At 36.8% G+C, this 22707-nt stretch overlaps 1 protein-coding gene across 1 annotated transcript; it reads left to right on the top strand.

Annotated features, from left to right (window-relative positions):
• Positions 1-815: 815 nt before the first annotated feature.
• Positions 816-21014, top strand: dhx16 (DEAH (Asp-Glu-Ala-His) box polypeptide 16). The gene is made up of 21 exons (XM_056270789.1): positions 816-914; positions 1385-1587; positions 1682-1917; positions 2397-2571; positions 2696-2752; positions 2921-3175; positions 3891-4130; positions 4760-4948; positions 5981-6091; positions 6249-6364; positions 6476-6686; positions 10453-10551; positions 11173-11325; positions 11567-11707; positions 12055-12217; positions 12667-12785; positions 13035-13102; positions 13194-13356; positions 15339-15500; positions 18525-18698; positions 20562-21014. The coding sequence occupies exons 2-21, from the start codon at positions 1390-1392 to the stop codon at positions 20688-20690; spliced, it is 3159 nt and encodes a 1052-aa protein (XP_056126764.1). The 5' UTR covers positions 816-914; positions 1385-1389; the 3' UTR covers positions 20691-21014.
• Positions 21015-22707: the final 1693 nt, after the last annotated feature.

Raw genomic sequence — 22707 nt, 5'->3', positions numbered from 1 at the left:
AGTCCAGGACGGGTGACAGAACAAGATGACAGTTAAGACGACAGTAATGATGACAAGATAACAGTTAGGATGACAGAACAGAACGACAGTAAGGACAACAAAGCAAGATGACAGAACGAAAGAAGAACATATAAACAGAGAACATACAAGAACATATAAACAGAGAACATACACATCAACATATGCCTACTAATTTATCTGAACAACTAAGCAATGACTTTTGATAAGGACAAATGTATCGTACAAAGCACAAAGCAGTCAACTCATTTTTGGCACAAATAGAGTCCCATAATTTGTGGCACAAACTGAACCCCATACTTTAACAATTCACTGAAAATAATTGTGCTTTAAATATATATTTATTATTTATATATATTATATATTATCTTATGTTTTAACATTAATATCAAGTGCATGTGTTATGCTTATCCGCATTAACACGTCCACCTGAAAATATGTTGATTTGTATTATAAGCAGAAGAAAACATCTGTGCTCTTCACGCTTTACGCTGGACTTGCATTATGACATGAAAGGATTCAAATCTCAGGACTCGATGGAAAGAGTTGATCACTAAAATATATAAACGTTACAATCTATTCCAAGCATGTGGTACCTGAAATAAACACACAGAAACACATATATAATGACTTTAAACATGCCTTATCTAATAATCACAAATAATAATTTCGACTTAAATATAATTTACTTTTCACAAGAAGATATTCTGTTCACGCCAGTTAACTTTCTACTCGTTTATTTTGTGTCTATGGCTGACGTTTGAAAGTTTTACTCAGACTTTAATTTTGACAGGTCGCATTAAAAAAACAGTGACCCGGAAATAACTTTTTTTTTACCCGGAAGTAACTTGGTGTTAATGTTTTCATAGGAGAAAGCGTGTGGAGGCATTACTAACGTAAGTCTAAAGTTTCTTATGATTTATGATGCTGTCGTGTTTTTATTGTATATGTGCATAAACCACAATACTCGATGTACACGTGCGTTTGAATTCATGGGTCAGATCTTCAAAGTACTTGTCAATAAATGTAAATAATCTTAAATTAGTCTAGTGTTGACTTGCTGTTCATTTCCACGATCATTATCGGAATAAAACAATCTCAGCCTTCACTCAGAAGTTTTCTTGTGTTCATAATTTTTCATTAGAAATAAGATTTGACTGCTTAGTTTAATCAAATATTGAATTCAAGTCGGTCACCTATAGTTTTGAACGTGTTGCTCATTTGGCTGTGTTGTCTAGTAAATAGTTATCATCATTTCACATATACCGATGATGGATGTATGTATTGTGATTCACTTTTATATTATGTTGAATAACATGTTGACGCAGAATTGTATAAAATAGATGTGTTTTGTGTTTGTGCACAGTCACAATGGCCAATCTGGAACAGTGGGTTAGTGACCAGCTTCATGACATCCTGGGTTTGAGTGACAGATATGTGGCTCAGTTCATGATCGGTCTGGTGAAGAAGTCCTCTGGACCTCAGGACTTTGTGGCTCGGCTTCAGCAAACCGGAACCATTGACATTGATCAAAGAATCACAGCATTTGCACATGAGCTGTATGACAAAGTATGGTTTTATAATCAGACAGTATGTTTAACAGAATTCCTAAACTAAGACATATATTTAATGTACATATCTATGTAATGACCCTCCATTTCAGGCTCCCAAAAAACATGTGGCCGAAAAACCCGCCCGAGCGATTGAACGAAAAGTCATCGAAATGGAGAGAAAGAACAGAACCTACACTCTTCTGGAGGACAGTGAGAGTGATGGAGAGACAGAGGAAAGAGGAAAAGAGAAGAAAAGCAAAGACCGGGACAAAGGAAAGAAAAGGAAAAACCTCAGACAGAAACGTGAGGAAAGTCCATCATCCAGTGAAGAGGACAAGAAAAAGAGGTGATTACGACACTCTAAAACAGGGGTTTTCAATCTTTTAAGTGCCACAGACCCTCTAATATGATCCTTGTGCAAGAGACTCCCATCCTAAAATCAAAAAAGCATCTATATAGTTGCTTGTATAAAGACAATTATATATGTGTCAAAGTATATTCTGAAAATATTTAGTTTCTATGAAGTTACATATCAATTTTTTCCTACTCATTATAGTACTGTACTGTGAGATGTATTATTTATTTACTTGTAATTTAAAAAAATATATACAATAATATATCTAAACGTTTTTACACTGTTTTTCCATAACATTTCAATAAACCCGCTAACACTTCCTTGCATGCTCTAATTCATACAAATTAACATTCTCAATTAAAGGCTTTAAATGTGGTTCATTCAATCCGAAAGCGAGAACTTTTTGTTTTATTATTGTGGTTTTTTTCCTCAATGATTTATTTCTCTTGTTTGATTTTTGGCTCTTTCAGCACTAAGTTCATGGATGAGCCAGGAAAAGCTGCTAAAGAGGAGGATGAGGAAGAATGGGAGCGGGAAGAGAGAGAGAGAATTCAAGATCTGGAGGAGAGGGATGCATTTGCTGAACGAGTGAAACAGAAAGACAAAGACAAGACAAGACACATTCTTGAAAGAAATGACAAAAAGGTACCGCAAAATACATCCTTACTCCAACAAAATAAAGTCTGCTAGTTTACTATTGATGGATCTCGGTGTGATTTGGTATAATATGAGGGCTGATGATCTGCGCGGTCTGTTTTCATCATCTCAGGCTTATGAGGAAGCTCAGAAAAAGCACAAAATGGCTGAAGAGGATCAAAGGAAAATGGTGAGAAACTTTCTTTACATGCACAACAATGTTCTAATGCTAATTATAGATTTATTTATGTAAGCATGTTAAATGCCATAACCCTTTTAATACAACATTCCAGTTTTTAGTAATCCGTATAAGACAGGTGTGATTGATACCCGTTGACGTTCAATGTGGTCTCTTCAGCTTCCAGAGTTAAGGAAACAGTCACGACGGCAGTATCTGACCAAAAGAGAGCAGGAGAAGCTGGAAGACCTCGAGGCTGAAATTGCGGATGAGGAATACCTCTTCTCCACTCAGAAACTCACCACTAAGGAAAGGAAAGATCTAGATTACAAGCGGCAGATCAGAGACCTGGCCCGAGACTACAAGAAAGCAGGAGCTAAAGAAAAAGAGGAGAGAAAGAACAGATACTACATGCCAGAAGAGAACAGAAACAAGGTAGGTCTAAGAGATGAGCTACAGGGGGGGGGGGGTTATGAGATACTTCAATTCAAAATGGCAATGCTGCAATATTTAAATCAGTGATCAAAATGAAATATCATGCAATAAATATTTTCATCTTTTTTAAGTTATTACTTTTATTCATTAAGGATGCATTAAATTGATCAAAAGTGACCGTAAAAACTTTTATAATGTTACCAAAGAATTTTATTTCCAATAAATACTGTTCTTTTAAACTTTCTATTCACCAAAGAATTTTGAAAAAATGAATCGCAGTTTTCACAAAAAGCAGTAAAAAAGTGTTATAAATGTTTCTTGAGCAGCAAATCAGAGTGATTTCTGAAGGATCATGTGACACTGGACTGGAGTAATGACGCTGAAAATACAGCTTTGACATCACAGGAATAAATTACAATTCAAAATATATTCAAATAGAAAACAGTTATTTTGAATTGTTATAATATTTCACAATATTTCTGTTTTACTATATTTTTGATCAAATAAATGTAGCCTTGGTGAGGGTAAAAGAAGTCTTTCAAAAACATAAAAACAAAACCATACCGACCCCAAACTTTTGAACAGTAGTGTATATTACAAATATAGTTGCTTTTGCTGGAAATGTTAACAATGTTTTTTATTTTCAATAACCATGAAGTAATGTATTTTACATACGTAACTTTAATTAATTCTCCTATTTTTCCATTCGTTTCAGTCCATTCCTCAAAAAGAAATGGACCTGGAGTTTGAGGAGACTCCCAGAGAGGGAGGCGGGGAGCAGGGCCGCTGGGAGGAGGCGAGAGTGGCCACCGCCACCCTGCAGTTTGGGGCCAGAGAAGAGCGGGAGCGGCGGATAAAGGAGGAGCAGGAGAAGTATCAGCTCATTTTAGAGGAAGAGGAGATGATCAACTTCGTCAGCACGGCCATTACCATGAAGGGAACGCTGTCAGAGAAGGTTGACAACACTCAAAAATTATACTCTGTGTATTCTTTATATTTCTGTATAGAGGTGTGAATCTTCACTTGCCTCATCTTTTCCTCCAATTCTTTTATTAATAATAATTATTATATTAATAATCACAATATAGTTATTATAGTAATATTTATATTATAATCATAATATAGTTAATAGGATAATCAAATGTAAAAATAGCCACTGCATAGTCTTTAGTGTATTTATTATAAATAAATTGATTATTATAACAGCTACAAAAGTTATTCAGTCAAGACCAGTGAGTGACTCCCTCTTTTCTTTAATTGTTTGATTAACAATTATGCATGTTCCTTTTGTGAAATCCGTAACAGACACAAGTGGTTTGCTTACGAAGGACATGCGTATCTTTTTTTTTTATTAATATAGCCTGTAATAAGAGTACTTTATTTACAATAAAACAGTACATTAATATATATGATAGGCCTATTTGTTTAAATTTCGATTATTTCGTTTTTATGCATTGATGCAGAATCGTTCACATCGGCATTGTGATGCATCGTAAAAATGATTATATTCCACAGCTCTATTTCTGTATGTCTTTAATACAGAGAGTAAATACAATCTTGTATCTTCCTGTTTTTGAACTGTAGGAAAGCGAACCCGAGATATCACAAGCTGAGAAAGAGAAGCAGTCCATCCAGGAAGTGAGACGCAGCCTGCCCATCTTTCCTTACAGAGAAGACCTTCTAGCTGCCATCAAACACCACCAGATGTTGGTCATAGAGGGGGAAACCGGATCTGGCAAGACCACCCAGATCCCTCAGTATCTTGTGGAGGATGTATGTGCTTATTATAAAACATTTATTTGCAAATAACCTTTAAGTTTAGGGTTTGTGTGGATCCAGTGGAGCTCCATGTGTGCACTTCTAGGTTTCACGTGAGAATATAAAGTAATCAGGAACATGTAGATCCTCTTAACTTAATCTATAACTAGAAAAAAAACATTAATGCAACAATAGATATTTTTAGAGATGGTCTTTATTGGGGTTTGATGCCATAGTTTGCATAGATTGCATCAGTAGTTCACATTATCAAAGTTTCCATCCAATTTACACATTTCTGTGCTTAAAATCAGAATAGCGGCACAACAGTATATATTATATTAAATGGTTTATTTACCCCAAAATGAAATTTCTGTAATCAATTACTCACTCTGATGTCATTCCAAAAACCATAAGACTTTTGTTCATCTTCAAAACACAAATGAAGATATTTGAATGAAATCTGAGATTTCTGTCCCTCCATTTAAAGTCTTTTCACCCAATGCTCTGAGACTTCAAGTTCATTGCTTTATATGATGAACAGGTTTAATTTAGGGTTTAATTCACAAATAAACGGTGATCAGCGAACATACATCAAGAACGTATATGGTAAACAGAAGCTCAACCGTACTTGGTTGATGCGCAAGAACAAACCTGATTGGTTCTTGCCGAAGCTCAAACGTGCTACGCTCGCGTATCAAGCAAGCATGCATTATCTTTTGTTTTCCATATTTGAGTTCACTATGTACGTTTGCTGATCAATGTTTATATGTAAATAAAAGCCTAAATTAAATGTGTTCAAAAGAGATCTTGGATTAAACCGCTCGATTAATATGGTTTATTTTCTCTTTTTGAAGCGTTAGTTTTGGTTGAATCGACTTTCATTGGAGGGACAGAAATCTCTCAGATTTCATTAAAATGTCTTCATTTGTGTTCCGAAGATGGAGAAAGTTTGGTTTTTTTATGACATTAAATGACAGAATTTTTATTTTTGTGTGAACTAACCCTTTACTGCAGGAAAATTGAATTTCTTGATCTTTTTTCTTTCAGGGTTACACTGAAGGAGGAATGAAGATTGGCTGCACTCAACCTCGAAGAGTGGCGGCCATGTCTGTAGCGGCTAGAGTCGCACAGGAAATGAATGTCAAACTAGGAAATGAGGTCATAATCCATCTGCTTATTAAATGTGTGATTTATACATGATGAGCCTGCAGGCTTGCCATTGTGTTTGTGTACATAAGAGAAGTTTTTGTAAAATTGAGCATTATGTTTTTAATTGTGGCAGTTTGTTTCAGTAAAGTTGTCTGTCTTTCCACAGGTGGGCTACAGCATCCGTTTTGAGGACTGTACGTCAGAGAGGACCATCCTGAAGTACATGACTGATGGCATGTTGCTCAGAGAGTTTCTTACAGAGCCCGACCTCGCCAGCTACAGGTAAAAACATACAGAATTAATATTTTTGCCTTTTTTTTAATTTTTTTTATATAGGTCTGCTTTTCATTGTTGCATTCTCTGTTCTGATTGGCTGTCTTTCTCTGTTGTCAGTGTGATCATCATCGATGAGGCCCACGAGCGGACGTTACACACAGACATCCTCTTCGGTCTAATTAAAGACATTGCACGTTTCCGCCCTGATCTGAAGGTTCTGGTGGCCAGTGCCACTCTGGACACAGAGCGTTTCTCCAGCTTCTTTGACGACGCGCCTGTATTTAGGATTCCAGGCCGCAGGTTCCCTGTGGACATCTACTACACAAAGGTAATGGACCATGATTAAAGCATCCGGTTTGTCATATACGGGTGCAGTGTTTTCTGTTCTTGTTGAACTAGATGATATTCCATGAGCTGTATATGTGTATATATGTGCGTGTATATATATATATATATATATATATAATTATTTATATATATACACACACATATACACCAATTGCAATTTTCTTGGCCGATTCTGATTTGTTTGTAAGTGTGACCCGCCAATTCCGATTTTCTAACTATAATTGGGAGCATATACAGAAAAAAATATACTTTTCTTCAATGCTAAATTTTATTTTCATAAAAAAACACAAGTAAATAGTCATTAATAAAATGAGAACAAATGAACAAATTGCAAACAACAGCACAAATAAATGCAATCGAATAAATAGAGATATTAAATGAACAGTGACTTAAGTTTTTCAGGTGGGTTTAACAGTAGGTTAGTATTCAGGTAAGAAATACTACAGCAATTAAAGTAACTTAAATGTAAAATAACACTGGATAGTTTTCATTGTAAAAATTAAATGCAGATTAATGCTTACAATTAAAGTTACAAAAGTTATTTAGTCAAGAGCAGAGAGTGATTTTCTCTTTGTCCTTCATTCTTTTATTAACATGACAAACAGCAGCAGGTTTATCTGGCTGCTGTCACTTTAAGAGATACTTCACAGATCAATATACTGTTACACAACTTGCCTTATCTTTCTCAACTATTTATGTTCCAAAATTGACTGTTACTGAATACTCACCATTTTGTCATAATTGTGTGTGTATTTGACCGTTTAAGTGCAGTAAGCCACTCATTTTGGTACTTGCGAGTCACAAGCTGTTTGAGAGGTGGCTTTATGTGTGCGCCATAGTGTGCTTTTGGTGTGAGTGCGAAACCTGCGGGAATTAGTCAAATTATGTGCACGCAATCAAGAACTGTTTAACCGGAGCGAATGAGACGAGTGAGTGGCAGGAGGCGGGTGTGTGTCACCTTGCCGTCGGAAAGAAGAGAGCAAGAATGCGCAGCTGACGTTATTGCCTGTGCCTCTGGCAACTAAACAGACCGGCTCGGAATCTGAAAGACGCCTCCGGTCCGGGCCGAGAATGTGGAAAATTAGCTGATTCTGGTCCCTGGCCGGTCGAGCTCTAAATACATATGTATATCCTAGTTAAACTGTTTTGAAACAGCCCACAATAATTAGATGAATTGGTAATAGGTGACGGTGTCATCATTGGGTATAATAGTTCCATCCATCCAGACTCGGTCTTCGCGAGCAAAGATGGGTCATGGCTCACCACTTTGTGCCAAATTTCACAAGAGAATTGTCAAACAATTCAAAAACCACATTTCTCAATGCAAGATTGCAAAGTATTTAGGTCTTTCACCATCTACCATAAATAATATTGTGAAAAGATTTAGGGAATCCAGTAGGGTTGGGCGATGTCTACCAATTTGGCATCAGACGATGTCTACAGTGAAACATCGCGATGGACGATGATATCGGAGGAGGGGGGGGGGGATTGGGGGTATTTTCGTAATATTCTCATTTTCCACTAGATATTTTCCTCTATATCTCATCAGCAATTTCGATGTCGGCAGCTCTGCAGCAGATGAGCACTAAGTAGCGAATGTACAGTGACGTGACATCACTGCCAGATTCAAACTGCGTGCTTTCGCGCTATGGCTGGCGCGCTGAGCCAAAGACGGACGCGCTCAGCGCTTGTCATAGGCTATATCACAACTGTTCAGTGTTTTTAACCACATAATGTTTATTTTAGGTTTCAGACATTTAAATACATATAATATATAGCAAAACAATACATTTATAGTTTGTAAAATACACAATGGTGTCTAGGGAAGCAGCAATAACAACCCATTCAAATATATTTGACGACGGTTTTTATTCATATCAGAGAGACACAGTATAGCAGTAAATAACTATAATGTCAACTAAATTTTTCTCCCAGTTCACCGGCCACTTACTTTCATGTTTTTCGGGAGAAACTGGTGAATTCACGCGCTGTAATAAATCCAACAGACAGAAATCTCTGAACTGCGGTCCAAACACGGCGCCCATCTCACGTTACAGATCAAGATAATTTATAAAGTTTTTTTAAACGACAAAAACTCACTTACACATATTTGAGAATCGGAATAGAAGATAGTTCATGACTTGGTAAGCAAGTTTGTTAATATTTAGAAATAAAAGCGCTAAATCTGTCATACAGCGCTATTTTGGCAGTGGTGAATCACGTGCCAAGCATGACGCGTCACCATGGAAACGGGACACACGATGTTTAGCCGATGCCGTCTAAACATCGAGATGTCTGTCAGCCATCACGATGGACGATGATATCGTCCATCGGCACAACCCTAGAATCCAGAGAAATCTCAGTCCATGTAGGGCAAGGCAGGAAACCTCTGTTGAATGTGCGTGACCTTTGAGCCCTCACTGCATGAGAAACCCTCATGCTACTCTGTAAAATAATCTCTCCTGGGAGGCAAGACACTGCCAGGCCTTATTCTGCACATGCTAAAGCAGAGTGATTTCGTAGACACTCTACACACAGTAGAAGGGATGTGCTTGACTGGCTGCCTGCAGTCCAGATCTGACTCCTATTGAAAATGTATGGCCCATCATGAAAATGGGAATCAGACAACGGTGACCACGGACTGTTGAGCAGATGTCTTATATTTAGTTTAGTTTAAAAAGTGTAATTAAAAGAAAAGTTTTACAGTGGTGAACATGCCTCTGTCCCAACTATTTTGGAGTGTGTTGCAGCCATCAAAATCAACATTTGTTTATATTTGCAAAATACAATTAAGTTGGTCAGTGAAAAAAACTTTGGAAATCTTTTATTTGTACTTTAAAGTTAAATAAAGGTTAAAGAGAATTAACAAATCACAGATTCTTGATTTTATTACATTTTACAAAAAGTCCCAACTTTTCTGGAATTGGGGTTATACAGTAGCCTGGCTAACGTCAGACCACGTCTCAATGTGGGAACCACATGTTCATTTTCTCGTATTTGAGGCGTGGTTTACGAATGCCCAGAGCCGTTTATTGGGTGCTACGAATGTCTATCAAATGCGCCTGTACGTAGCTCACAGCCAATCGTTTCAATTATACCAGATGACGTATGTAGAGCGAAAGAAATTAGATGAGGAAGAAGATGATGGGTCAGAGATTTATTTGCGTTCTAAACTACTTAGAACAATATCCAAGGCTGCATCAAAAGGTAACTTCGCGTCTGCTGCCATGTTGGATCCATAGGTATAAACAAACTGGTCGTCATCGTCTTGCTGCTCCCTCCCCGTTCTGTGATTGGTCCCCTCGCTGAGGCTAAAATTTGTAAAAATTGGTATCCAGACTGCCTAGCAGCGCAAAGGCAGTATGGGGAAACCCAGGGTAGTTATACAGAAGATCACATTTAAAATATATTTTAAAATGCAATAATATTTCACAATATTACTATTTGTACTATATTTTTTTTTAATAAAAAAATCAGTATTAGAATGTAGCTAATATCAAAATAAATATCCATTTTTACTGTGCATTAAAATGTTATGATGTATAAATTCACTATTAGTATTTATAATGATTGATTTTACATTTTTACATTTATGTTTTATTAATTTAGACTAAATGGTATAGAATTGTAATATCAGCCATTCTTGGACATGGTGTAAGAATCCTGTTTAGTGATTTCTCTGATCTATTTTTGCCTTAATTTGTACATTGCACATTCTTCTCAATATCAATTGTCTTTGGTTTCAGGCTCCAGAGGCCGACTATCTCGAAGCATGTGTGGTGTCAGTGCTACAGATCCATGTCACTCAGCCGACTGGAGACATACTGGTCTTCCTCACAGGACAGGTCAGTCCTTGACACTCAGTCTGTTTAAAGTTCATAGTTCCCTTCTGGATGAACATGAGCCGTATCCATCAAGTCACAGTATAGCAGTACTCCACCTGCTAATGTTTTTCCAATAACTTGTCACAGATTTTTCCCTTGACACACATTCCCCTCTGTCACAGTCACCTTGATTGAAACATATAAATCATGCATTTTCTATGAATGGGTAAAGCTGGAGTAACGTCTTCAGCTAGTCAGCTTGAGATCCTCTCCATCTAAACTGATTATTTCTCTTATGACTAGTTGTGAATGTTTTATGAGCAGTAGGACAACTATAATAATCCGCAGTCACGCAGAGCCGAAGCACAACCAAAACAATGTTCTTCCGCAAAATGCAGGCAGTTTTGTTTTTTAAACCACTAGAGGGCCAAAAGTTACATAGTGTACCTTAAAACTTGATTTGCGATGTTGATAACTGTGGAAACGTCATGACAGTCTGTGAAAAGGGTCCATGAAGGTTTTTGTATGAATGAATCTTGATTAGATTACATACATTTACACTAAATACAAGCCTGCATCCCCTTTTTCTGTAGCAATTTATATTGGTAATATTGATGTTTACTGTGTCCTCTGGTGTTGCAGGAGGAGATCGAGGCGTGCTGTGAACTTCTACAGGAGAGATGTAGGAGACTGGGTTCTAAGATATCTGAGCTCCTTGTTCTTCCCATCTATGCCAACTTGCCCTCAGACATGCAGGCCAAAATCTTCAATCCCACTCCGCCTGGAGCACGCAAAGTAAGAAACGCCATTCCCAATATTCCCTATGTCGACCAGCAGGGGGCAGCATGTCTGTTGAAGTCTGTGGAAAGCTATAAATACTTGTTTATTCATAATAGGTAAAATAAAGCAAAAACTAATGCTAATTCTTATGTAAATGTTTTTCTTCAGAAGCTTTATTTTGTATATCATGTTGATGAATACATTAAACACTGAAAATGAAATTCTTGGGTAATGGTTTGTGGTTTTTCTTCTGTAGGTTGTGGTGGCCACAAATATCGCAGAGACGTCGCTGACCATTGATGGCATCATCTACGTGATTGATCCAGGTTTCTGCAAACAAAAAAGCTACAATGCAAGAACAGGAATGGAATCTCTCATTGTCACACCCTGTTCACGAGTAAGAGAAGCTTCACGAAACGACGAAAACATTGTCTCACATTTATCTGTCAAGAATGCAGTGACCCAAAAATATTCAGACAAGTCAGATGTGAGAGATTTACTAATGACATTGTATATATTAGTTGTTACATAGAAATTATTATTATAGTTATTATTAGTATTATTTCAATTTGTAATGTGTGAGTAAGGGACTATAGGGAAGTAATATACAGAGATAGCAGGTTATTGTCTGTCATAATCATTTGTCAACGAGTCACGCATTTAGGTCATATTACAATATTGAAGGTTAAAATTGTCATTTATGTGTCGAATTAGAGATTGATAATGTGTTTTATTATCACACAGGCCTCTGCCAATCAGAGAGCAGGTCGTGCAGGAAGAGTGGCTGCTGGGAAATGTTTTAGGCTGTACACCGCCTGGGCCTTTAAACATGAGATGGAGGAGACCACTGTCCCTGAGATCCAGAGAACAAACCTGGGAAATGTGGTTCTGTTGCTCAAAAGTCTTGGTAAGAATGAATGAATCAGTTTGTCTTGATGACTTTACCATAACAAATCTACATGTTAGCTTGATTTCTGTACACTGCAGGCATTAAAAATATCAGATGACTTTAGTGAAGATTCCAAACCAAGAGGCATTATTTTAAAGAAAAACAGCACACACACACTTTCCTAATAATTAACATACAGTCTTCAGTGTCACATGATCCTTCAGAAATCATTCTAATATGATGAATATACTTTTTAGGGCATTCTACTAATGTTAGTAGTATTGAATGTCTTTGTAATTATTTTTTTCTATGAAGGATAATGGCAATTTGAGGTGTGGTACAGAGAAATTGAATTGTTAATGCATACATAAACCTGACACACCATTTCACTCCCTGTAACCAAACACCACATGTTTTTTTTATTATGTGCTTTATATCTAACATGTTTTTCCTGATCTGTGCGTCAGGCATAAATGACCTGATTCATTTTGACTTCATGGATCCTCCTCCTCACGAAACGCTGGTGTTGGCTCTGGAGCAGCTCTACGCTTTGGGTGCCCTCAACCACCTCGGTGAACTCACTAAGGTGCGCAAAAACAAATTAAAACGCCTTTATAAATCTACAGTTATGCTACAAAGGGTTTTCTAAACCCTTAAGTACTTTAATGAACTTTTCAACTAAAGGACTGTCAATAAGCCGGGTTCTGGACATTAAAAATAAGTATACATCAATTACTCTAAAGCTGCAGATTTATAATATCCCTCATGGAAATATGCCAATGTATAGCTCTTTTGTCCATGGTTTTGACTTCCTTTTGTTCCTCTTGCGCTGTAGCTCGGCCGAAGGATGGCTGAACTTCCCGTGGACCCCATGCTGAGTAAAATGATTCTGGCTTCTGAACAGTGAGTCTAATCTGCAAAAAAATCACTTCAGTTTACTTATATGCTAATCTTTTTCAATGTTTTCAACATTGTTCTTTGGTCTCTCCTGAAGTTATAAGTGCTCCGAGGAGGTTCTGACCATTGCAGCCATGCTTTCAGTGAACAACACCATTTTCTACCGCCCAAAGGACAAAGTGGTCCATGCTGACAATGCTAGGATGAACTTTGTGGTACCAGGAGGAGATCACATGGTGCTGCTTAATGTATATACACAGGTGTGTTTATGTGTGCATGTGGAAACACCCCTCAAAGTGGCAATCAATCTCAGATCTGAAGCATTTTTAGGACCTGGTAGTTGCGGCAACTGAAATGTTTTGTTTTTGTCAGAATACTCGTCTCATCCAGCTTGACTTCCTTATGAGAGATAATTATATAGCCGAACAGGTTATGCAGGCCGGTCCAGGCATACGTGCATGTGTGCATGTAGATGCTGTTCCAGGAAGTTCTTGGAAGTTCTTAGCTGTGTCCGAAACCGCTCACTCGTTCACTCATTCACTAATACCTATATAGTGTATGGCATTTGAGTGCACTATATCTGCAAGGAGTGAACGAAATGAAGTGAGTGAATTCGGACACTGACGTTTACACTGTGCGTCGGAGAGTTGGAGCTGTCGCAGAAAAGGCTTCGTCACACGTACTGATAAAACTCCTTTTATCTTATGTTACTTACTTTATAAAATAATATTAACAACAATCACAATCATAATGACTTTATTTTGTAATTGTTTATACCTCCGTGCCAGCTTTGTAGTTTCATCGACTGAAATTGTAACTCTCACGCTCACAGATGACGTGGTGGTCGAGAGTCCTCAGGCGACCGTTATTATATTCGAATGAATACGCTTCCTACAGATGATAAACGGATATTTTTCAAATCATCCACCAAATAATCATCTCTCCCTTTACAGTTTAACGAGTTAACAACCATGCCATAAATTATCAAAACACATTAGTAAAACACATTAAATTGTGTTAATGCCTAAATAATATATTTTAATTAAAAAAACGATATACATATAATTTAATTTAATTTTACAATTCATCTATATAATATTGTCTCAATGTTTTAATATGTTCTATTCAAGTAATGATCAATAGATAAATAAAACTAGCATGAAATAAATGTTAAAGCAGGAATAAGAAAGCTGTAATGTAATCTCTGGTTTAAACTTGCTCTCTCTGTTCTCTCCGCATTGGATTGTGGGAAATAGTGCTTCAGCAAGTGTACATCGAATGTACACTCGAATTCAGAGAGGATTGTGGGTAAAAGTAGGGAATGAATGTAGGGAATGATGTCGTTCACTCAGAATTCGGACACCACTACAAAATGGCCGACACCCGATATAGTGCACTATATAGTGGATAGGGAGCGATTTCAGACACAGCTCTTGTCTTGTACATTTATAGCTTTGGAGTGAACAATGTTTTGTAAGAATGACTGTTCAAACAGTAGAAACAAAGCACATATGCATTAAAAATAAGACATTTTGGCAGCATTTGGCACCTAAAATCAAGCATTTAGGAGGTTTTTTTGGGGGGGCGGGGGGGGGGGGTTATTATATTACAGAATTGCTCAATATTTTAAGTTATAGAAAAGATTGTATTTAGTAAACGTTCAGTTCAATTCTTTCACTCTGTTGATCCTAATAGTATTCGTGCCATACAAATATCATTGTCTTGCAAGAATACTTCTGCCTAGAAAAAGGTCAGATGTTGTGTTGACCTCACAGTCCCAAAAAAAGTTTTTCTTACAATTTATTCAACCTTTCAGCTGAACCTCACTATGCTTATTTTTTTTGTAAAATATTCAAATGTTTTCTATGTTTTTTTTTATTAATTTAAATGTGAATTTGTATCTTTTAAATACATATTGTCATATGAACAGCTCAGACAGTAGAGGGATGGCGCTTGCAACGCCAAGCTCATGGGTTCGATTCCCAGGGAAAGCAAGAACTGATAAGAATGTAAATTTGTGCCTTGAAATGCAATGTAAGTCGCTTTGGATAAAAGCGACTGCCAAATGCGTAAATGTAATGGTCATAGTCATTTGTTTATAAGAGTAATCTGATCGTGTATCAGACTTATCGCAAGCACAAAACACGCAATTATTGTCTCCAGAAAAGAAAATGTATTCCATAAAATTTATTTTCACCTGAAAAGAAAAATGTATTAAATAGTCTCTCTCTGTCTCTGTCAGTGGGTAGAGAGCGGTTACTCCACTCAGTGGTGCTTCGAGAACTTCATCCAGTTCCGCTCTATGAAGAGAGCTCGAGATGTGCGTGATCAGCTGGAGGGGTTGATGGACAGGATCGAGGTGGAACTGTGCAGCTCCGACAGTGACAGCGTGCCCATCCGCAAGGTCATTTCCTAATTTTCCCTACATTGCTTCCTTTCTTGCATTTCCTCCAGTGATAATGTGTTTGGACAGAAGTCTGATGCTTTGCATGTGATCGCTATCTAAACTTTATGAACCTGGGGCCATATGTATAAAGCCGCTCTGAGTAAATTTTTTGTCTTAAAGGAGTAGTTCACTTTTGAAAAAACTTTTGCTGATAATTTACTCACCCCCATGTCATCCAAGATGCCTATGTCTTTCTTTCCTCATTCGAAAAGAAATTACGGTTTTTGATGAAAACATTCCAGGATTTTTCTCCATATAATGGACTTAAATGGGAACCATACGGTCCAAGGTCCAAAATACAGTTAATAACAGTTTCAGATGCAGCTTAAAATGTCTTTAAACGACACCAGACGATGAATAAGGGTCTTATCATGCGAAACGATCGCTCATTTAAAAAATAAATAACAACGTTTAAGTTTTATAAGCTCACATGCTCGCCTTTCTCTGTTCTGTGTAACTCTCCTGTTCGAACTCGTTCATCAAAATGAACAAATCTTTTTTCGAGTCATTTGATTCATTTAACGACCGAAATGAACGAATTGACTTGGAAAAAGATTTGTTCATTTTGATGAACGAGTTCGAACAGGAGAGTTACACAGAACAGAGAAAGGCGAGCATGTGAGCTTATAAAACTTAAACGTTGTTATTTATTTTTTAAATGAGCGATCGTTTCGCATGATAAGACCCTTATTCATCGTCTGGTGTCGTTTAAAGACATTTTAAGCTGCATCTGAAACTGTTATTAACTGTATTTTGGACCTTGGACCGTATGGTTCCCATTTAAGTCCATTATATGGAGAAAAATCCTGGAATGTTTTCATCAAAAACCGTAATTTCTTTTCGAATGAGGAAAGAAAGACATAGGCATCTTGGATGACATGGGGGTGAGTAAATTATCAGCAAAAGTTTTTTCAAAAGTGAACTACTCCTTTAAGTGTGTCAAAATTCTAAGAATGATGTAATTTTACTCTTATTCCTTGATTTAAGAATAAAGGTTCCTAAGTGTTAAGACTAGGTCTCAGCTCCTAAATTATTAAAGAGTGCTGGATAGGTATCCTAACCCAGCCTTTCTCAAAGTGGGTGCCGCGGCACACTGGGGTGCCCCCTGACTTTGTCAGGGGTGCCGCCAAAAAATTACGTAGGCTAAAAATATATATATATATTTGAATTTACATAAATACATTCTTCTTCTTTTTAAACATATGAACGTATTAATAAAATTGTAAATTCATTTTAGATAAATATATATATATATATATATAATTAACCATAAAAATCCGTCTCACAAGACCGAAGCAAGAAACACACACAGAACTTGACGCAAGTGACGCAACCCATAGCAACGCGTTATAGCAACAACACCGACCGCGCGAACGCGCGTCACACAGCAACTGCAGGCTCTGACAAACACACATACAAACTATACTATACTTCTGCATAACGTGTCTCTTTTTACAACAAAAATGTGAATTCTGCCGGTATTCAGACAGTCCCATGCATACAGATACAGATCCGGCCTACAATCGCCTACGTAGGCGAAATTTGTTTGACATTTCTAATCGTAAACACAGCCATGTTGAAGCCTGCAGTAATGTTTTTCATTGATGTTATGGCAGTCCACTCTGCTTATTGTTTTTCGAGAATCTTGCACTCCTGTTTGTCATTGTGCACGAAACTTCATGCCAATAAATCATCAGAAATATTGCTGACTTGTGCGCGTCTCAAGCGCATTCTTTACGCTCGTGCTAATGCCTGTTAGTTGTCCGTGGATTTGCCTATATTTGGCGCTGAAAATGGAAACGTCTTTAGACATGGAAAATCGATTTTACAATCGATTCAATGAACGTTTATGTCTCAAAAATCGATCAGGATTTTTTCACAAAAGTGATAGCCCTGTAAAGTTGTTATTATTATTGTTATTTACAGTTCGTATTATGCTCTGTTCATTACTGTTCTGTCTAAATAAACAGGACATTTGCATTTACATTTGGGTTATTTTTTAATTTATATTTTACACTGGGGTGCCTTGAGATTTTATGCACTTTTGAGAGGTGCCCCGACTGAAAAAAGTTTGAGAAAGGCTGTCCTAACCTACTTAGGAGTAACAAGATGGCGGCAGAGAGGAGGAGACCACACTCATTCCAATGAAGATATTAGGGATGCACGATATATCGGCCCCCAGTGCCGAACAGTGCGCATCTGAAAAGCGTCTCAGCTGAAGGAAATAATCCATTATTTATCGTCAAGTCACCTTTATTTATATAGCGCTTTTTACAATACAGATTGTATCAAAGCGCTTCACAGTGATAACACTGTGGCTTTAATCGGCTTTAATATATTGACCACATTTTTTTATTGGCCCGATATATTGGCTGATATCGCCATGAAGGTTTTGAACTGCATGAAATACGATTGAAATCACTTCAAAAAAGGAAAATACAATTAAGTGCAACATGTGCAGCGCAAGTCTGTCATATACGCTACATTGAACATCATTATAATTGTGTGCTTGGGGCGTGGATTGTAACGGTGAGACTTTTGTTCTTGTAATCAGACTCTCAAAAACGATATAAACACTTTTTTATCGGCCAATATATCGGTTATCGGCTTTCAAATATAAAGAATTGTCGGTTATCGGACAACATTTTCATATCAGTGCATCCCTAGAAGATATAATGTATTAGGGTTAGTGTATTTAGAATGGGGAAATTCAATCAAACTTTACTAAAATAACATTTCAAGAGTAAATCTCTCTCCTGTTTTTGTTTTTCAGAACTTCCTGTTCTATGAGAGACTAGTGTCACTTTGAATCATCAGTTTTTTTTAAAAGACGATGTGATTATATGAAAATTATTTGACTTTAGGATGCCACGTTTGACCAATCAGAATCATGTTTTTCAGAGAGCCTTTTTAATAAGGATTAATACACTGTAGTGCAACTTCACCAAATCATTATATAAATGTGCTTGCTTTTTGTTCCAGGCTGTGACTGCGGGATATTTCTACCACACAGCACGCTTGAGTAAAGGGGGTTATAAAACAGTCAAACACCAGCAGACTGTTTACGTCCATCCCAACAGCTCACTCTTCGAGGAACAGCCACGCTGGATGATCTACCACGAGCTGGTCTTCACCACCAAAGAGTTCATGAGACAGGTATGGAGTCGTCCTTCACATTCTTTGTATTTTGAATAAGATATAACTAATATTATTGAAGACAAAAATCATACTTTGTGTTAGGGGTTTGAACAGACTGGTTCTTTTTGCCTTGAGCCTGTAAACAAGCGCATAGCAACACTCTCAAATCCACTCCTAACTCCTAAAGGTGTGTTCACACTTGGCAGGTTTGGTTTGATTAAAACTAACTCTGTTGCAATTGCTAAACGAACCAAAAACAGGACGTGATGTCACAAGATGCGACCCTAAATAGGACAGAATGCTCAAGCATATCTGGTTTTTCTCATCATAGGAGGAGGGATTGCAATTTTATGTTAAATCTAAATTCAACTGTGCTTAGGTGTTGTCCATTACTAAATCAAACTGTTTTGATTTGTAATTAAACTCTCTGCAATTAAACTATCCTTCTGAAATGGTTCAGACATCACAATAGTTGGGTCTTATCGTACGCCATCAGCTAAATCCAAAGCTTATTGATATCTGATCTTCTTCATAACTGGACTAAATCAGAATTGGTCATCATTGGAGACCTGAACTGGTACTGGTTATCTTCAACCTCTGAGGTATTCAAAGAAACTTGTGACTCTCTGGGTTTGGTTCAGTTGATAAAATCATCGATGCACCATAAAGATATGTCTAAATCATCATTATTGGACTATATTTTAATTAATGTACCTCAAAAAATTATATTTTTGTAATGATTTAAGCGACCATTGTGCAGTTGTGTGTGTGAGAAACTTGGGAGAAAAGACCCCCGGCCTAGAATATATTGCGTTTTATTTACAAAAGACTGTTTAAACATTTAAACGAACAAGGCTTTTTCTATTACAGTGATTGATTTATACCATGTTTCTATAATGGATGATGTTGAGCAAGCATGGGATTATTTTAAGAACAACTTTTTAACGTTATGTGATAAACATGCTGATTGCTCCTTTTATCAAAATTTTAGGATAGGTGGAGAAAACAATCCATGGTTTAATAATGACGCTATTTTTACTATTATTAGACAAAGGGATGCCGCATGGACTAAAGCAAAGAAATCAAATAATCCGTCAGTTTGGCAGTCTATAGCACATTTCATAATATATGCATAAAAATGGTAAAAAAAATACAAAGTCCTCTTATTATGTTTCTATGTTAAGTGATGATTTAAATAATAGTAATCTAATTTACCTGAATTCTTAAATAAATAAGAACAAGTGGATTTTTAAAATAATTTTGAAAACATTGATGTTTTTTCTCTTTGCCCTACAAAGATATTTATCTTCTCGACTATTTCTACTGTACTAGTTCATGAAGCTTTATTTAAATAGATGGTAAAAAATGAAGATAATTATTCCTCTACCTTATAATAAATAAAGGTGTACGACAAGGTTTGATTTTAGTTCCTATTTTATTTTCAATTTATATCAAAGACATTGGGCAAGGAATTAATACGAACAAAATACAGCCAACAAATGAATTCCAGGCGCTGTGTATTTAATCCATTACACATTTTCCAATCTCTATGTGAGTATTCAGCTGATAAAAAATACCATCATATATACACACATACAATGAGTGCATTTAGCCCAGCACACAGTTTGGTGTTAAAAATGACAGAGTGAACACTGGGACTAAAATGTATCATTTTCTTTTTTTGGTCTAGACCACGAGAACCGAACTACAAGTGTGAACACACCATTAGAAATCACATTGTAATGCTTTAGCAACCACTGAAAATACCCTAAAGTCTTGCCAGCAAGTTTTGAATGGGCAAGCACTTAATTATTCTTCAGAAAATGTACAAATATGCTTTATTCTAAACCTTATTCTAAAAAAAGAAAATCTATCTTTCAGGTGATAGAGATTGATAACAGCTGGCTGCTGGAAGTGGCTCCTCATTATTATAAGAACAAAGAACTTGAGGACGGCAGCAGTAAAAAGATGCCCCGCAAACAAGGCAAAGCCCGTGAAGAACTGGGCTGATCCTGAGATAAGACGAGCAAGAGACTCTTCCGCCCCAATATGACACTGAGTCTGCACGGACAGACAGACAGGAGATCAGCGATGGCAGAATCTCCAGCAGTGTTCTTCTGGAAATTATCAGACGCTTCGTTTGGTAATTTGCTGATCCTGTGTAAAATATTTTGGCGACTCGTAATTTTATGTTTCAGCTAAAGTTGTTTTCATGTGTTTTAATGAGGAAATATATTTTTGTTGACAAGTATACACGTGTTTTTTATTGTTATTCAGATATGCTCTTATATTATGTGACCTCTGAAACTATTAAAGAGATATGGCTTGATGTGGGTCAATAGAAGAATGTTATCAAAGGTCGTACAATTGTAGGTTATTAAGGAAACAATGTTTTCTGAAATACACAGAGATTGTTCTCAGCGGTATGTTACGCTAAACCTCGAGCACGTGTCTGGCAAGGCTTTTGCCCTCAGGTGACTGTCTAAAATACAATAAGTTTAGGGAAGGGAGCCAGGAGGAAATGTTAATACTCCAAACTAGGGATATTAATATGGATAAAATGACACAGACCATGGATATATCAATATAAAAGGAGGGGGTTGTGCAATAAAATGTATTTATTAATGAAGAAAGGTTAATGTGTTACAACAGGCACACCCTGCAGTTTGTTAGAATATGTAAGTATGGATCAGCATAATCCAAGAGCAGAATTTTCATGTAAAATTCGATTTTTAACTTTTACATTTGATTATTTATTTATTTACATTTACCATAGAAAAGTATAATTCTGTCCCCTGGAACTTTGTGCCATATAGTTTAATATATAGCCAGCAGTCAATGATTGATATTTTCCAGTAATTTGTATTTTACCCTGAAGCTCCCAGATGAACAGAAAAACAGCCGAAATTAGCCGTTAGTCAATGAGTAGCTAAAGTAGTAAAATTGACTGTCAATGTCAACAGGAAGGTTTTTTCACCAGAAATCTATTTAAAGGCAGGGTAGGCAATTTCAGAGAGGCTAGCAATAGCGAGCTAGCTTTGAAAGCACAAGATCCCAGCCTCCTTTCAGAGCGTCTCCAAAGTCACGCCTCCTCCAAAACACACAAACACACCCAGCAGAGTCTACAAAGAGTTACGAGAGACGGCATTTAACTACCTCATGACTCCAAGCACATAACATTACAATAATAATGAATGTAAACAACTTACAGAGCTTTAAATTGTACCACCTGACTGATGCAGATTCATTTAGCGGTTGGTAGAGTTCACATTGAAATGCATAATTCTGTAAAAATCCGATTGGGAACGCATTTCAAACCACTTTCAAATATGGTTTGAATCAGATTTGAAAAAAATAAGATTTCATGTGGTTTATTTGCTGTCCAGACATTAAAAAACCCATATGGATAAAATCTGGATATGCACAAAATTGGATTTTTTTTAGCATAGCCTAAATATCCTCCACAACTTATTGCAAACTGGGATTCAGAACTGCGTCCATATAATTTGCAACGCCACACGTCCTACGATCCAATCAATTCCCGAAAGATAATAAGATCCTACCTTCATTTTTCTCATTATAGAAGCCATTTCACTCGGATATACATCACAATGGGAAATAAACTATCGCACGATCCGATTCATGCCGACTTTAGGGGGTAAGTGAGCGTAACTATTTTTAAAAAAAGCATAAAGGTCTACCCCAACCCTAACCGGACGTAAATAGATTGTATGAAAAACATACGAATGAGATGTGTGCGAAATCAAATGAATTAGCCACCAATTTGCCAAAATGTAAGATGATATGAATATTGCCATGATAGTGTGTTGTGTGAACAGCCCCCTATTAAAATCCCTCTGCATTTCAAGTTTTTTTTTTTAAACCAAACCATCAAACATTCCTACATAAACACCAGCCAGAATAAGCTAGTTTTCCTTCATTTGCAAACTGGTAACTTATCTGAGGCGATCACCTTGTATTGTTCAAACCAGCGACTACAATTAACCGCTACATCCGCCCTTTAATC

The sequence above is a fragment of the Rhinichthys klamathensis genome, unplaced genomic scaffold, assembly GCF_029890125.1.
Source record: "Rhinichthys klamathensis goyatoka isolate OS25496 unplaced genomic scaffold, OSU_Roscu_1.1 h1tg000308l_1, whole genome shotgun sequence".
Lineage (NCBI taxonomy): Eukaryota > Metazoa > Chordata > Actinopteri > Cypriniformes > Leuciscidae > Rhinichthys > Rhinichthys klamathensis.
This window is presented reverse-complemented; position numbering and strand designations above follow the sequence as displayed.

Bases quoted from the DNA above. Each gene is read 5' to 3' on its own strand.
- dhx16 (XM_056270789.1), top strand. From the start codon at position 1,390: ATGGCCAATCTGGAACAGTGGGTTAGTGACCAGCTTCATGACATCCTG. The intron at 4,949-5,980 runs GTATGTGCTTAT...TTTTTCTTTCAG, and splicing joins CTCAGTATCTTGTGGAGGAT to GGTTACACTGAAGGAGGAAT. The intron at 10,552-11,172 runs GTCAGTCCTTGA...CTGGTGTTGCAG, and splicing joins TGGTCTTCCTCACAGGACAG to GAGGAGATCGAGGCGTGCTG.